We start from the raw sequence: 15,308 nt of genomic DNA, 5'->3' as shown, positions 1-15,308 counted from the left end.
CTAGGAATAGACATGGGTGGGTACGAATCTCGTAGGTTAGTACCGCCTCTGTATAAGGTATGGGCTGATCGGGTGTGCGGAGGTCAGTATCGCCTTCGTATAAGGTATGGGCTAATTAGGCGTGCAGTAAAGTGTACATCTCTGTGCAGAGTCATTAAACTATCTGGATAGCCGAGGCCCTCGATCAAGAGCTCACATAGTTAAAGCTCCCATTGATTAGTCATGAGACTCAGGCTTCGTCCTGAGATGTGTCTAGAAATAAGGCAAAAGCTGGCTCAGGTAATCCCTGATGGATCCTGGTGCTCTTAAAACCTAGGGGCTGGTAGGGAGGTAGATTCCCCTCCAGGACCAACAACTCATAAATATTTGCATTTTATTCCCTTCATTGTTACAACCATACACACTATGCATAAAACTAGCTTTCAGGCAAACTAGCAGCTATTCGTAGTTGTTGCTGATGACCAAAATAAGGTGATAGTGGGAGACATAGAGAACATCGGGTGGATGGAGAAGCTATTAGATCCCGTAGAAGATCAGTAGATCTGGTACGTGATGGGGCAATGTCGGATTTATGGCCCGACAGTCCACCTAGGGGGTACCTAGATGGTTGATTTTTGGGCAAAGAGGATCGCAAGACCATGAACTTGATGGTAACGCAAGCCACAAGACACGGAGATTTATACAGGTTCGGACCACTAGTGTAGCGTGATACCCTATATCCTGTTTGGGGGATTGTATTGCACCATACACTCTAGTGTTGGTTGTTGTGTTGAGGGATTGGATGTCCACCTAGGGGTACCCCTACCTCCCCTTATATACTCCGAGAGGTAGGGTTACATGGCAGGACCTCTAGTCGGTTACTATAGATGAGATCTAGTCAGATTACAACTGCTTGTGGGGAGCCATAGATTCTGCCTTCTTCATCAAGTTGGGCCAGCCCACTAGTGGTCGGCTGGGCCCTCCATGAGGGTACCCAGGTATCCATAACTGTCAGACAACTTGAGGGTAACAGCAGCCACAAGGTGGCCATTCAAAGGTTGAAGAGGGACATGGAGGATAGATGGAGCAAGGTGGCCATTCAAAGGTTGGAGAAGGACACGGAGAATAGATGGAGCGAGACAACCAACATATGCAATGGAGTATGAGGTATCGTCATGTATAAGAGGGCTAGGATGTGGCAATTGATGGTGTCGTAGAGATAAGATGCCACAAAGAGGAGGTGTGCAACCACATCCATGTGTATGAACGCCGAGATGAGACAAATGAACATATTCATAGACAGATACTTGAATTTGGTAGCAAGAAGTAGCTTGAAAGTGTCAAACTTGCACCTTCCACTGAATTGCATTAACACTGCTTAAAAAAGTTTTGTCGGGCCGGTTGAAACGATATTCCCGCTTCTGCTTTTCGCAGCTAAAAATAGTTGTTTGCAAGAGCGGACCACGACGTTTACAGGGGCAGGTGCAGGGCACGCTTTTGCTTTTCGTAGCTAAATATAGTTGTTTGCAGGAACGGACCGTCGACTGCCAGGGCGCCTCACTCCATAGCCCGACCATGCACATGGTTCTCCAGGGGTGGGCAAGAAGCTATACAACAACCTCTCCTTTTTTAGGAGCGGGTGAACTTATTTGCATCCATTTATTTTGAAATAATACATCCAAATATTGGCTAAAAGCACAAAAAATACTAAAAAATATATTCCAGCAAAAATAAATATTTATATTGCTTCAGTAAATACAAAAAGGTTTCAATGTCATATATTCCTTTTCTCCTGAAAGATATGCATTGATTGTCATATATTCCTTTTCTCCTGAAAGATATGCATTGAGAATATGACAATTAAAAAACATAGATGGTACCTTAGTCTGCTACAGTGACACTATTAAACACAATTATTTATATCTATTTATTTTAAAAATAAAATACTAAAAAATTGGCATAAAAAATCTAGCTACCCGTGCTATTTGCGCAGACCACCTTATTCATTGTGATAACGTTATTCGACCTTTTTCCCGTTTCAATTTTATATACGTTGAACTGCTACAGTACAAGAGCGCAAGTTACATGCATTTATGTATACACCATTGTAGCAAAAAATATACACGTAAAACAATATTCATGGACGGCTCCTAATATTTTCAACGCGCTGTGGCGAGAGTTTTGCTTACGATGACTGCTATCGGGGTGACGATCATGTCAAGTGTTCGCCAACCAACTCGAGGCGGCGGCGGCGACTTGGCGGCCGCAGCCTTGCCTTCCTCTTCTTCCGGCAGCTGCAACTGCAAGGGCTCTCCGGTCACTTCCTCCCCGATGGCCTCGGCGGCTCTACCGAGTACCGACTTCGCACCCGCGTCCGACATGGCGCCGCCGAGCAACGTCTCCTCGAGGGCTTTCTCGGCTTCTTCAGCCTCTTCTTGCCCTTCGATGCCCTTGTCTACGACGTCGAACTCCTGGAGCTCCGAGTCATCGGATTTCCCGCTCGTCTTCCGCCTCGCGCTCCGGCTCGGGTTCAGGATCTTTCGTTTGCTCCTCCGGCTCGTGCTTGGGAACCTTCTGCTGCTGCTCCTTGACCACCACCGGCTCAGGCTCTGTCGCAGTCTCTTTCTGTTGCTCCACCGCCTTGACCTCCTCTGCTTCCCCTCTGGCTCCTGTTGCGCCGGCGCCGCCGAGCCGCCTTGACCTCGGCCGCCGGGGCGGGCTCGTCGAGCTTGAAGTTGTCAATGTCCTTCAAGTCCGGGGTCGAGAGTCCTTGACACGCCCATCTTGGGCGTGAACGACAGCTTCGAGCGAAGCATCTTCGGGCTCATGATGCTGAACGACGACTTGCTGAGCTTCCGTGCGAACGAGGACGAGGAAGAGGAGTTTGTAGTATTGTCCGCTCCATCCGGTTGGCTGTTGATCAGCCCGAGCCCTCCGTCCTCCTTGATCTGGAACGTAATGTTGACGACGAGCTCGCCGCCATTTGCCTTCCCGGTGAGCGGGAACGTCATGTCCCACTGCCGGGGGCACAACCCTTGCTGGCACTTCTCCGTGAACTCCTTCACGATGGAGCTAAGGTCCACGGCGTTCTGGCCGAAGTTGAGCTCCGGCGCCTCCATGGCGACCGCCGATATGAGGAACGGCCGGGGCTCGAACCTGAGGGGCTTGCCCGTTGCGCCGCCACCGCCACTGCAGTAGAGGTGGCACCGGACGTAGAGCATCTCGTCGAAGTCGGCGGCGCCCTTCTGCACACGCGCCGGCATGGTCTGCAGGGCACCGTCTCGGGTCTCCTTCCTGCGCAAGGCCACGGCGAGGCGGAGGCCGTTCATGGACGGCGGCAGGCCCTGCGCCGCCACCACCTCGAGGGAGAAGAGGCAGCCCACGCGGTGCATGCCGATGTGCGACAGCGCGCGCATCGGCTTCCAGCCCCAAATCCCTTTCTTCTCGTCGTCCGCCGTGGCGGCCCCCAGGGTCACCGCGGCGAAGCTCTGGCGCTTGAGCAGGCGGGCCGCGTCGCCGGCGTCGCTGCCATCGTCGTCGTCATCTTTGTCGTCGTCTTTCCCATGCTTTTCCTGCTTAGGCATCGACCGGAACGGCGACATCAGGGACAAGCGCCGGGACAGCGGACGCGGGCGCGGCTCGCCCGGGACGACGTCGACGCCGTCGTCATCTTTGTCGTCGTCTTTCCCATGCTTGTCCTGCTCAGACCTCGACCGGAACGGCGACATCAGGGACAAGCGCCGGGACAGCGGGCGCGGCTCGACCAGGACGGCATCGACGCCGCCAGCAGCATCGTCGCCGTCATCGTCGGCCGGGAGTGCGAGGGAGGTGGTGCGGCGGGTGGCGCGCGCTTGGTAGAGCGTGTGGCTGAGCGCGTCGAGCGCCTGGAGGATCTGGTTCTTGGACTTCTTGTCGTCGGCCATGGCGTTTGCAACTGTACGTAGCTAGCTGCTAGCAGTGCTCGACCTGACCGGCACGCGGCAGCTAGCTTGCAATGCAGTTCGAAGCAAGTTAAGGGCTCCTAGCAGATAAGAGAGGTAGAGAAGGAGACGGCGAAGTTTATGGAGCGGGAGCGAGGGGATGGCTACTGCTTTGGAGGGATTTGGCGGGAGGCCGGGAGATGATGGTGCAGAGGCGGCGGCCAACTTGTGGCGCTCCCTTTCCTGTTTTTGAATTTAAAACTTGAGGCACAGACAAATCCCAAATGTCTGGCCACCAAAGCAACCACACCTGGCCGAGTGTTGTCCAGCAAATACACACCGGACTCTGCTTCCACACAATCACCCAAACACCAGCAAACGCGATGAGCAATTTTGTTACATCTGCAGGGGAAGACCTATGTGTTACTAAAAACGGTAGCATCTAAAACGGTTCATGAAAATTCTAACCAAAATATAGATGGATATGTACATGCAAAACTTGAATTTGAACAAATACTTGTGTAAAGAGAAATAAAAATGTGAATTAGCACATGAATAGTAATGGGTTATAGATCAGACAGCGAAGCTCCCGGCAAGTGTCGAAAACACTCGGTACAAGACAAAAAAACACTCGGGGTAAACTTAATAATTAAAAGCTTGAGAGGATATTCATATTTTAGATAGAAGTATCTCTATTAGCTTCCACTGGCTAACAAAACCTTGTATGTTACAGTTCCACCTTAAGTACCAATCTGGTGAAGTGCTTAATTTGATGCGGCACCATTTGTTGAAAGAACTCAAACCACATGTTTTCCATGCTGAAAAGATGACATGATCTTCATAAAGTCCAGAAAAAAAGTGCAGGTATTGATTTTGATAAATTTCAGAAAACTCAACACCTAACCACTTTCTGAAATAAAAATGCTATGCAAGTAACGCTAATTACCAAAGCTGCAGCAACAGAAATTATTTGACATCAAACAATCTAAAGAAGGATATCAACATAAGGGTAGAACAATAATGCCATAAATCAGAAGTGTACCTTAGAAATATAACAGTTGAAATTTAGATGACAAAAAATCTAAATTGTATAAGTTTTTTAAGATAAAAAATAATAAAGCAATTAGAAATTGCTGAAGGAGCAATCCACATGTGTTCAGGTTAAAATGTTCCAAAAAGCAAAATCAGCATGTGTTAGTCATCAAATGAAAAGAATGCCATATCAGGTTTATATAACTTCTCTATGTTAATTTTTTTAAATGCAAATTCAGCATTTGCGACTGCAATGAAAAACCAGAAGCTTAAATCCCGCTCCTAATCCAAGACTATCGACATCAGCTGCAAATGTCATGATGCTAATATCTTTAGTCCCCATGTTAAGTGTGATGATAAAATAATGAAAAATGGAAAGACCATTGAATTGAAAATCACCCTCCAAATCCAGCCCTGATGTCCATTACATTCCACAGTGTAATAATGCATTACTGCCTCCTCTTCAACCTGTTCATTAACCAAGATATGATCACTGCAAAGAAATGTTCAAAAACCTGAAATTTCAATGATAGAATAACCAATTCAATGCAGCGCTCAAATTTTTCAACTGCACCGAAATATCGACTGGTGCCTGATCCAGAAACTGGTGCCTGATTCAATACACGCAGAATCAATCAGACCATGAATAGAAACAATGAGTGGACAGCAACCTCGATCCAGAAACTGGTGCCTGATCAGCTCAACAAATTCTCGACTGCACCAAAACAAAAATCAACAGTTTCCTAGCTCAGATTTGATGTAAAGGAGCAACCTTAAGAAAGCGAGGTGGCAACTGAAAAAAATGCCCAGACAATGGAATTGCTCACAGTGACATTCTACTATCAACTGACAGTGAATGATTGAATGCCAAAAGACAATGGAATCAAACAGAGATGACCCAGTGCACCATCAGCATTTGTTATACACAGTTTTTCCGACTACAGTATGAAACAAGAAGATATCAATCATACCCCGCCATGTTCTGTTGGTCACCATCACACAATCAAACAACATCTGCTATGTAGAAAATCGTATTAGACTATTAGTGTCCCTAACACGGTAACACCACAAGAGCATTTGCGCATAACGGATACTACAAGTTGCTGGCTACAGAAATCTGGTGCGCATAACGGATACTACAAGTTGCTGGCTAATGCATTAGCAATGTGAACCGAGTTGTAATATGAACACAAGTATGCATCCCATCGAGAACAAGCAATAGCAACAAAGCCATTAGTAGCTGAACACGAGAAACAGAGCAATCAGAACGAATTAAGGGCACCGGAGTTAGGATGCATCCTTGCATACCTTGTTCCGCGGTGTTGACAGAGGTGCTCCCCTCCGAGCCGACGGGCGACGGACCTCCTGAGCTGCACGCCTGGCTTGGGCAGCGCCCGGTCGCCGCCCATGGAGTTCTGTGCTCGACGCGCTTCCGCGGCGCCTCGAGGCGCCGGCGGCTCTGCATCTCGCGGCGACGCCAGCGCTCCTCCTCGGTCTCGGTGGGCAGCGAGCTGGTGCGCAGCAGTGAGAGCGGCGCGGCCGGGGACGGGTCAGCGTCGGCGTCCCCGTAGAGGGAGGAGACGAAGGAGACGGAGCAGAGGGAGAACCGGGGGGGGCCGCGCCGGGCGGGCGGCGGCTGCGGTTTGAAGTGGCAGGAGGAGGTTGACGGGAGGAGGAAAGTGGATCCGGAAAAAAGAGGAGGCCGACGGGAGGAGTTATTGCAGGATCGGGGAAAAGGGGGAGGCGAGAGGCGGACGGACGTACGGAGGAAAGTGGAGGACCGGATGACGTAAGAAAAAAATCTTAAGGTATGTTTGTTTCCACCCTCCTAAAGTTTTAGCTCCTAAAAGTTTTTAGGTAGTTTTTAGGCACCTCCTAAAAGTATATTTGGTTCCACCTCCTAAAAGTGACTAAAGGTAATTAATGAAGTGGTAAAATACCTAAGATGCTCTTTCCCATACCCCTGCTGTTGGCGCGTACTCCGGCCCCGCACCGCCCCTCCGCCGGCGCTTGACCCGCCCGTCGCCGGCCCCGCACCGTCCCTCCGCCGGCGCTTGGCTCGTCTGTCGCCGGCCCCGCACCGCCCCTCCACCGGTGCTTGGCTTGCCCGTCGCCGGCGCCGCCCCCTCCCCTCGAATCCTGGCCGCCACGCCCCTCCCCTCCTCTTCTTCCCCGGCACCGCCGCCCCCCTCCCGGTCCTCCCTCGCCCGGATCCGGCGGGGGAGCGCCCGGCCGGCCCGTGCAGCGGCGCAAGGGAGCGGGGGCGGCGGGGGTGGGGTTGTCGTGCGGCGGCGGCGGGCGGCGGGAAGGACGCCGGCGGCGGAGGTCGGGTGGGGAGGGACGCCGGCGGCGGGCAGAATGGCGAGGGCCTAGGCGGGGAGGGACGCCGGCGGCGGGCAAAATGGCGAGGGCCTAGGCGGGGAGGGACGCCGGCGACGGGCAGAATGGCGAGAGCCTAGGCGGGAGGGAGGGTGAGAGAGAGGGGGGGCAATAAATGAGGGCAGTGGGGGTTCAGGATGGGCTTTAGGAGGTTTTAGGAAGGGGTGGAGCTCCTAAAGAAATTGAAGCCTCCTAAAAGTTTTTAGTCACTTTTAGTCATAGTGTTTGGCTCTTTAGTCACTCTTTAGGAGCTAAAATTTTTAGGGGTGGAAACAAACAGAGCCTTAGTTTCTTTTTTTAAGTAGAGAAGAGATATCAGGGTGTTTCTCTATGGATGGCGATGGAAACTCTTGTTTTACTTGAGATGTTTAATTTGTTTTGTGCATATGATAGCTACATATGCTAGGATGCGTTCATCAGTAGGATATTCTGTTTCTTTTTACTTTTACTTTGTGTCTCTTAAGCCTCTGGTTTCCTTAATGAAACTTTTATAAAATGAATTCTTATTCTAATATTTTTTCTTTAAATACTAACTTCACATCGATGTACCTTAGAATATTCTAGGTTGTCGTTGCACTCCCTTCTCCCCATTAAAAATACAATCCTATAGCATTTGAAAAGAAATATCTCACAAAAGAACATGGATATAGCTTCGGATTCATTACACGTGGACATGCGGTGTAGGCCAATGGCCTCCTGTAGCGCATCTGGTGTCGGCACAATTGCCGGATGTACCATAATGTACCTTTTAGACTTTTAGCATGTATTTAGTTGGATGATAAGGCGAGATGTTTTGAATGAGATGATCCATGTGATGTTTGGTTGAGTGGCAAGGGCGGAGCCACGTGTAGCCGTGTAGGTGGGGTGGAGCGGCCGCCCCAGCTACCGACGTCCTTTCCCTACAACCGCTTCTTCCTGGATCAGACCCTTCCTCTCTATTTCTGCCTGTCGGGCGTCGGCCACCATGCTTGGAAGACAAGAACACAAGAACGAGTGAGCGGAGAAGATGATGAGGCTCAACAGGGCGCGTGGGCTGATGTTGAGCAGCCTAGCAGCAGCCATAGAAGGCCCAAGTGAACAACTTTAAGCAGCCTAGCAGCAGCCCATAGAAGAAGGACTAAGTGAACAATGTAATCACGCAAATCAGACTCAATCAATGGAATGAATCGATCCCTGATCCTCGAACTTCCTTCGTCCATCCGCTGGTAGCGTCTATCGGTCGGCAGCGCGAGCGCGCAGAGCATGAGTGGTGCCGCCAACCATGAGGCAGGTAGTGGAGCAGGATGTCAGCAGCGTGTGGATGCGTCGCGGCGGCGTCCTAAAGGCAGGAGGCATATGGTCACGGTTGTAGACAAGCTTCTGGAGCCTGGAGGCGGAGTAGGGGTAGCTCTGGCAGTGGCAGGAGTCCGCCAAGGGCGAGCGGCTACCAGCAGCACGCCCAACTGCCGAAGATCGGCGTTGGCAACTAGAGGACCAACAAATGGCATTGTTAATCATTTATTTGTCGTTGTTTTGTTGAAAACTTTTGCAATTTAACTATTTCAGCAGTGGAGCATGGCAATTTGACAAGTAATTTTATTGTAGACCCGTAGAATTCACTTTTTTCTATTACCCGTTTGATTTGCAATATGTGAATGGAGCGTGAATCCATGCAAATAGTGTAAGTTTTTTACTTTTGGTCACCCCACCTATTATTTTTTCCTAGCTCCACCACTGTTGAGCGGGATAGATACATCCCAGTTTTTATTTGGTAGAAGGAATTAGAGAAAAATTGGATGGACGACATTTTCCATACCATCAGGCACCATCGATAGTAGGACCCACCTGCTAGTCTCCAATAATGTCTTCTTCCCTTCATTCTCTGATGAAGCGCAGCTATGCTCTGCCATGGCTGATTCCTGGAGCTCGGGCTGCTGGCATCGGGAGCACGGATTTGTGGGGTTGTGGAGCTAGCAAGGGTGGAGAAAAAAAAAATAAGATGAGGAAAATGGACTATTCCATCCCACTTGATCGATGGAACCAAACACATGCTTAAACCACTATGAGGCCCAATCATCATGCTCTTAAGTCTCGGTCCATTGGAGCCCTGGCTTAATTAAAACTGTACTCCTAGCTCAACTTAAAAGCTAGTTTAATGAATGAGAGCTGCCCCATCTTATCAATCTTCTTCCCAACAATATTTTTGGTGCGAAACTAAATCCAACGTATATTGGGATAGCTGAAGCAACCAATTTAGAACAAAATGAAATTAGTTCAATATGTCAACCTATTCATGGAGAAGAACATACACATAACACATATATACAGATAATCACGTGAGAACTTACTGACTACCGTTTTGGGCACTGCTGCAGTGTGGAGATTGCAACGCAAGGAAAGAAGAACATCCAATCGGTATATAGGACATTAGAGGTTGTAGCTATGAATAATTTCATAAAGAATGGAGGAGAAGCGACTTTGCTCATGATTTGTCCTTTTCTTGTGTTTACAATTCTTCTTTCATATGCTCAACTTGTTGGCTGAATAATTTTGAAAAAACATGGCTGTATGTGGTCACAGAAGTTGGAACTATTTCCATTTTCTAAAAAACGTCAGCATGTCAACCAAGAAGATATTAATTTTAACGTGGAACACACCACATTGGGTAAAAACAATATGAGACCTTGCTAGCCAAATCTCTCGCACTATATACTTGTAGAATTCCAACAAGTTATTCTCTAGCTAGATAGCACTAGAGGCTTACATTTGAAAGATTTCATCATCTAGGATATCACATCAAGATTTAGGGCTACAAGTTTAGGATAGAAGAACCTCAGTAAGAATGGTGAATCACATATTTCGGGCACCAATGACATGGGTCTGCACCTTCACAACCTTGAAAACAAAATCTCCTCTCCAATTAATCACCTTCTCCCCCTCTTCTTTTTTTCCCTCTTGTAGATCGAGTTTATGGTTTTTTCTCCAATCTCTTTGTTTGCAGAGATTTCTTCTTTATCTTGTACACAAGATACTAAACACATACATGATTAATGTATCTTATGCTACATCAAACATTTCCCTTGCATGTAGGAAATGCTCACTAGGATCTAAATACTATCCACAATGTCCACATCATGAGAAGGATTTCACAACATATATCTCCCTCCGGCTCTTGATGTGGAAACCATCATATCTATTATATCCTTGCACACTTGCAACTTTTCCTTGATAGAATTTTGGTCATGGTATCCATATTATTCAGGCCAGTTTTGATTTTCTCAAGTTGTAGAAACTTGGAAATCATCACTTTTAAATCAAGTGATAACACAGCTCATTTTGCTCGGTTTAAGAATGAAGGCTTGTATTCGAGCAAGATGAATAGCACTTTGGTTGTTACAAAACAAATTATACTTCTCTTGCTTATGATCCATCTCTTGCACGAGTTTTTCGTCCACAATACTTACTTACAAGCTTCAGCTGATGCTATGTATTTGGCTTCTCGTATTGATAAAGGAATACACTTTTACGCAGCCCCTATTGCCATGACATTGCCTCCCAGCAAATATGACCAGATATCCCACCGGGAATTATGTTAAGATGAATAGTGGCAATAAAGGAGGTGGATAAGGATCTCGGATGCATCTCCATCTTCACATGGAGGTTATTGAAAATAGAATACAATCCAAACTCTTTTACGGTACACTATACTAGCATATACTAGTGTTTGAAAATGACTAATATAAAACATCCAACGGCTGAAAAGTTGATTAGTGGTATGAGTAGTACAAGTGACTAGTATAGATAGTATAAGGGTATTACAGTAAACAAACATAAATATGATCATTGTAATTTTATTTTGACACAACAATAAAATTATACTAAGTTAGAATTAGCCATCATTTCATTTACTATAATAAAACCGGTTGGAACCTCATTTGATTTCTCCTCTCCCTTCTGTCAGTGGTGACCCGGCGGCGGCGGCGATGTTGTTGATGTCCTCTCCGCCGTCGCCCCGGCTCCCTACCCGCGCGCCTCTTTGGACGCTCGTAGGGCTGCTTTCCCTCACACCTTTCCATCTGCGATGCCGTCGCACCGCACCTCTGCTGCCTCAACAGTTTCCGCTACCAGCGCAGCCGCCACAAGTTCACACTCACACTGCCACTGACAGGCTGCAGATGCACAAGTTAGGCAGGGACATCATGCCAGCTGCCGGCGTCGAGGTGCTCTACCAGGAATCGCTCGTGGGCTACCTCGCCAAGCTCGGCCATCCACTTTGCCTTCCTCAGTTCCTCATCACCACCTTGGCGTTCTCCATCGCTGCAACCTCTGCTTCTAGACTCTGTTTCTGTTTAATTTCATTGAGCTGCCATGAGCTCAGATCTCTAATTCTCTATGAATGAGATGACATTTCAATCCTTTCAGGAACCCAGGATGTTGTCAATTACTAGTACTAATGTCCGTGAGGGATTTAATCATGTTCACTTTACCGTGAAACCAGCAAGCAGTACTAGTCAATGCGTCAAGCTCCAAGGCCTATATCTACTCTTTCTTACATTCACGTAGATTTGATTTGTTTCCATTCTAACAAGATGTTGGTGACAATCATGTCATGATGCGAAGAAACTCCTAGCTAATCAATGGTTGCAATCTGCACCACACTACACTTGTGCGTTGTGACTTGTGAGCTTGCGCTGTAACTGAATATTAGAATATCAAACAGAGCAGCCATTAGTCTTACAAGGAAAAGCACAGGACAGACAACAACTAGCAATCCTATTTGCAGTTCGTCTGACATATTTCTTTTATTCCCTCATTTCTAGATTCATTAAACAAATGAAGGAATCAAATGTTACATTTGACACTAGTATAGTGAGTTGTTACAACATACCGGCTCCTATCCTCCATATGCCAGAGTTTGGCTCTTGCCTTAAATTTCATCTCAAAATGAAAGCTGAAATAAAACAACAGGCATTGTATATTTGTATCCATGGGTTCACGTGGGTCATTCCTCCAAGTAAAGCATGTGATATATATATATATATATGACTGTACTATGTAATACCCTGGGTACGGAATAGGCTATTCCGTACCCGAGCTCACCCGCGGATCCGGCTTCCACCTTTTCTCCCGCCCCTCCCGTCGGTTTTTTTCTCAAACGGTTCCTCCGGTTTTTTTTCCAGCTTTTTTCCCGAACGTGGGTCTTCCGTCGTGGGTGGTGTTCAGTTCCCGTCCATCAACTTCTCATGCTAGCGGACGCTGCCGCTAGCCATTCGCTGCCGCCGTCGCTCGCCAACCGCCGCCGACTCCGCGTCCGGCATCCAGTCGCCGCTGCTCCCCATCCGCAGCCGCCTCAATCTCTCCCCATCCGTTTCCGCCGCCGCCGCCGCTCGTCCGCAGCTGCCGCGCCGCCCCTCTCCTCCTCCGCATCGACGCCGCGCCGCCCCTCGCATCGACCCCGCACCGCCTCTCTCCTCCGCGTCGACCCCGCACTGCCCCTCTCCTCCTCCGCATCGACGCCTCGTGCCCCTCGCGTCGACCCCGCGCCACCCCTCGACTTCGACCGCCCATCCAAGTTCCTGGTGGTTTGCCTCAATGCCATCCGGGATGAGGTGGCGCCCGAGGACGGCGGCGGCAGCAGCATCTACGGCGGCGGCGACTGGGGCGTGGAGCTTTGGAGGTCCTGCTCCTCCCCGGCGCCGTCCGACGTGCTCGACACCAGCGGCGCGTGCGCCACGATGGAGCAGACAGCGTGGCTCATCTCCGCTGCCTGCGACATCGTCGCCAGGAAGGAGAGGCTTGGGATGGTCGTCTCCTGCCCCTTCCTGCTATACCTTGTCCCGTCCCAGGAGAAGGCCGCGCAGGTTGGTACTGCCATTTTGATGCTTACTGTGTATTTATCTGTATAGCTTTTTAATGAATCAAATGTGAATGACTTAGTTAATTTGGTGTCGTTTGGGCAGGTGCGATCGATATGCAAACCCCTGAAGCCTCTTGGGATTCATTCAGGGAGCTTGCATTCTGGCGCTTCGGTTGAACATCAGATCTCTGGGTATGTTTTTTGTTCTTTTATTTGTGTTATCCTTTGTTTATTGCAAATGGAAAAATGTGTTATCTGTTAACCTAGACGCGTAGTGCTTATGCATATCAAATGGCAGCTGATATATTGGTGTTAATTCATTTTGTTTTGACTGCCCTACCAGACTAAAAACTTGTGAGCCGGAATAGACTAAAAATTCTACCACATTAAGTAGGATTACTAGGACCTTACAGTGGCAGTTGGTTCGATTGAGTACTCGGAGTCCAAACCGGCAGCAACGGAAATATTCAGGTAATAAAGAGGTTTGTTTCTTTCTTCTGGAATTCCATAGCCTGGTGAGTTTGGGTGAAACGAGGGGGGCTGAGTGAATTATAAGAGGAAATTGGCCTGCTGCAACTTGAAATTCTAGTGTTTCCAAACTGACATTATGGCATGATTCACTGAATTCCTGTTTCAGATGGGCATGATTCACTTAACCTTCTGCTTCAGGTCTTTGAGAATTGCAATTCTTGTAACAATTACTCCTACTAACTTACTGCTGAAACTGTGCCCCTAAGGCTCAACATCAGTAGTGCAAGTATTCTTGACTTCTTTGTGAAGCCTTGGAACTGTTGCAACAGAGATTGTTCCTTTAACGTAGAGGCATAGGGACTGATCCAATAAAGGTTGCAAGTTGTTGCTAGTATCAATATCTGCCAAAAACTGTTTCTCTTAAGAACTGAAGTATCTAGAATATGACTCTGCATTTGTCGATCAGTTCTACCTAGATTATTTCTTAGTCCTTACAGATGGTTATCAAACAGGACTCCACTGGTATCATTTCTTTATGAGAGAGGATGGCGCCAAAATTTAATATGGGGTGGTTTTCTGGGCCTAGAGAGAGAGGTCATACTGCTTAACTATGTTGTATGCCTAAGGATGTTCAATTGCATTTGTTAACTGTCTGTTTCACAATCATCATGCTCAAGTGGGTTGTCGATCGGTACTTTATCTGGCGGTAAGCTGCAACTAAGTGTTGAAAAACATATGATCACTGTATTTTACTTAGACCTGAGAAGTTTCTTGGTTGGGCCAGGGTAAAAAAAAAGTGGCCTTCTGATATCCAGGCTGCAGCCTTGTCCCTTAGTAACCAAGCCTCTAATATCATTCTTAGCTTGGCCCTAAAATTACAATCAAGCTTGAGCCAAGTTCAATTTCTTTAACAGCTTAGATTTACATTTAAAAAAGTATTGTGGCTGACATGTATCCGAAAGGAACTTGGATTCAGCAAACATATGTTTTTTGGCTGCCTGAATGTTTTTGCCTGCTCTGAATATAAGCCATGACTAGTTTCTGAAACAAATTCATATTCACCTGCAGATGACATTGAACTTTCACCATCTCTGATCCATCAGGTGTGGCTGCGGGTGCAGTGGAACATGGAGCAGTAAGCGATGATGTGGCCACAGGACATAGTGACCAAATAATCCTAGGCTGCCGCCACAGCTCAACCAGTTCATAAATACTACCGTTATCTGCCTGCAGCTCCAATATTGCATTAGAGTATGCTTGACTTCTGTTTGCACTATGGAAGACATAACAAGCTCTCAGATGATGAAGTTGTATGCCAATCGTTGGCTAGATTGTAGGTTCAGGATCTTTAAATTGGCTCCTGCATGCTCAGTTCTATAGAGATTTTTATTGTGTGTGGCATTCTGACCCTGCAACAGCGAGAACTCTGTGATCCATGGTCAAATGTTTATCATTCCTCAGGAAAGTCTGTCCAGTATTCCAGTGCAGCGATTGCATGTACAAGACCTACTGGCTCTTTTCACTCCTTGTAATGATCACTAGGTGCTATAATTGTTGTACAATTGTAGTACTTGTGTCTTGGAGCGTGATGCTGAATTCAAGTTCCTATGTGCAAATGCATAATTATCTGTGATGCTACTACATTGAATCTAGGTTCCTATAGGTTTTTTTTGTTAGCACACTACTATTTG

General features: G+C 47.6%; 1 protein-coding gene, 1 long non-coding RNA gene and 1 pseudogene across 2 annotated transcripts; 1 reads left to right on the top strand and 2 right to left on the bottom strand.

The window, feature by feature from the left end:
• Nucleotides 1-1,985: 1,985 nt before the first annotated feature.
• LOC101774739 lies at nt 1,986-6,217 on the bottom strand (annotated as a pseudogene).
• LOC111255707 lies at nt 4,399-11,604 on the bottom strand. The gene is made up of 4 exons (XM_022826111.1): nt 11,590-11,604; nt 11,358-11,450; nt 6,240-6,759; nt 4,399-5,399 (listed from the first exon to the last, which is right to left on the bottom strand). Exons 1-4 carry the CDS (start codon nt 11,602-11,604, stop codon nt 5,395-5,397), a joined length of 633 nt encoding a protein of 210 aa, XP_022681846.1. The 3' UTR covers nt 4,399-5,394.
• A 1,519-nt stretch (nt 11,605-13,123) lies between these two features.
• LOC101774333 lies at nt 13,124-14,190 on the top strand. Its single transcript, XR_001163873.2, has 4 exons — nt 13,124-13,150; nt 13,250-13,338; nt 13,541-13,617; nt 14,130-14,190. It is a non-coding gene; the product is annotated as an uncharacterized LOC101774333 (long non-coding RNA).
• Nucleotides 14,191-15,308: the final 1,118 nt, after the last annotated feature.

Source organism: Setaria italica, chromosome IV, assembly GCF_000263155.2.
Source record: "Setaria italica strain Yugu1 chromosome IV, Setaria_italica_v2.0, whole genome shotgun sequence".
Taxonomy (NCBI): Eukaryota; Viridiplantae; Streptophyta; class Magnoliopsida; order Poales; family Poaceae; genus Setaria; species Setaria italica.
This window is presented reverse-complemented; position numbering and strand designations above follow the sequence as displayed.

Excerpts from the sequence above, each read along its gene's own strand:
- LOC111255707 (XM_022826111.1), bottom strand. Across the intron at positions 6,760-11,357 it reads ACGGCATCGCAGATGGAAAG|GAGGGTGGAAACAAACATAC; the intron begins GTGTGAGGGAAA and ends CTAAAACTTTAG.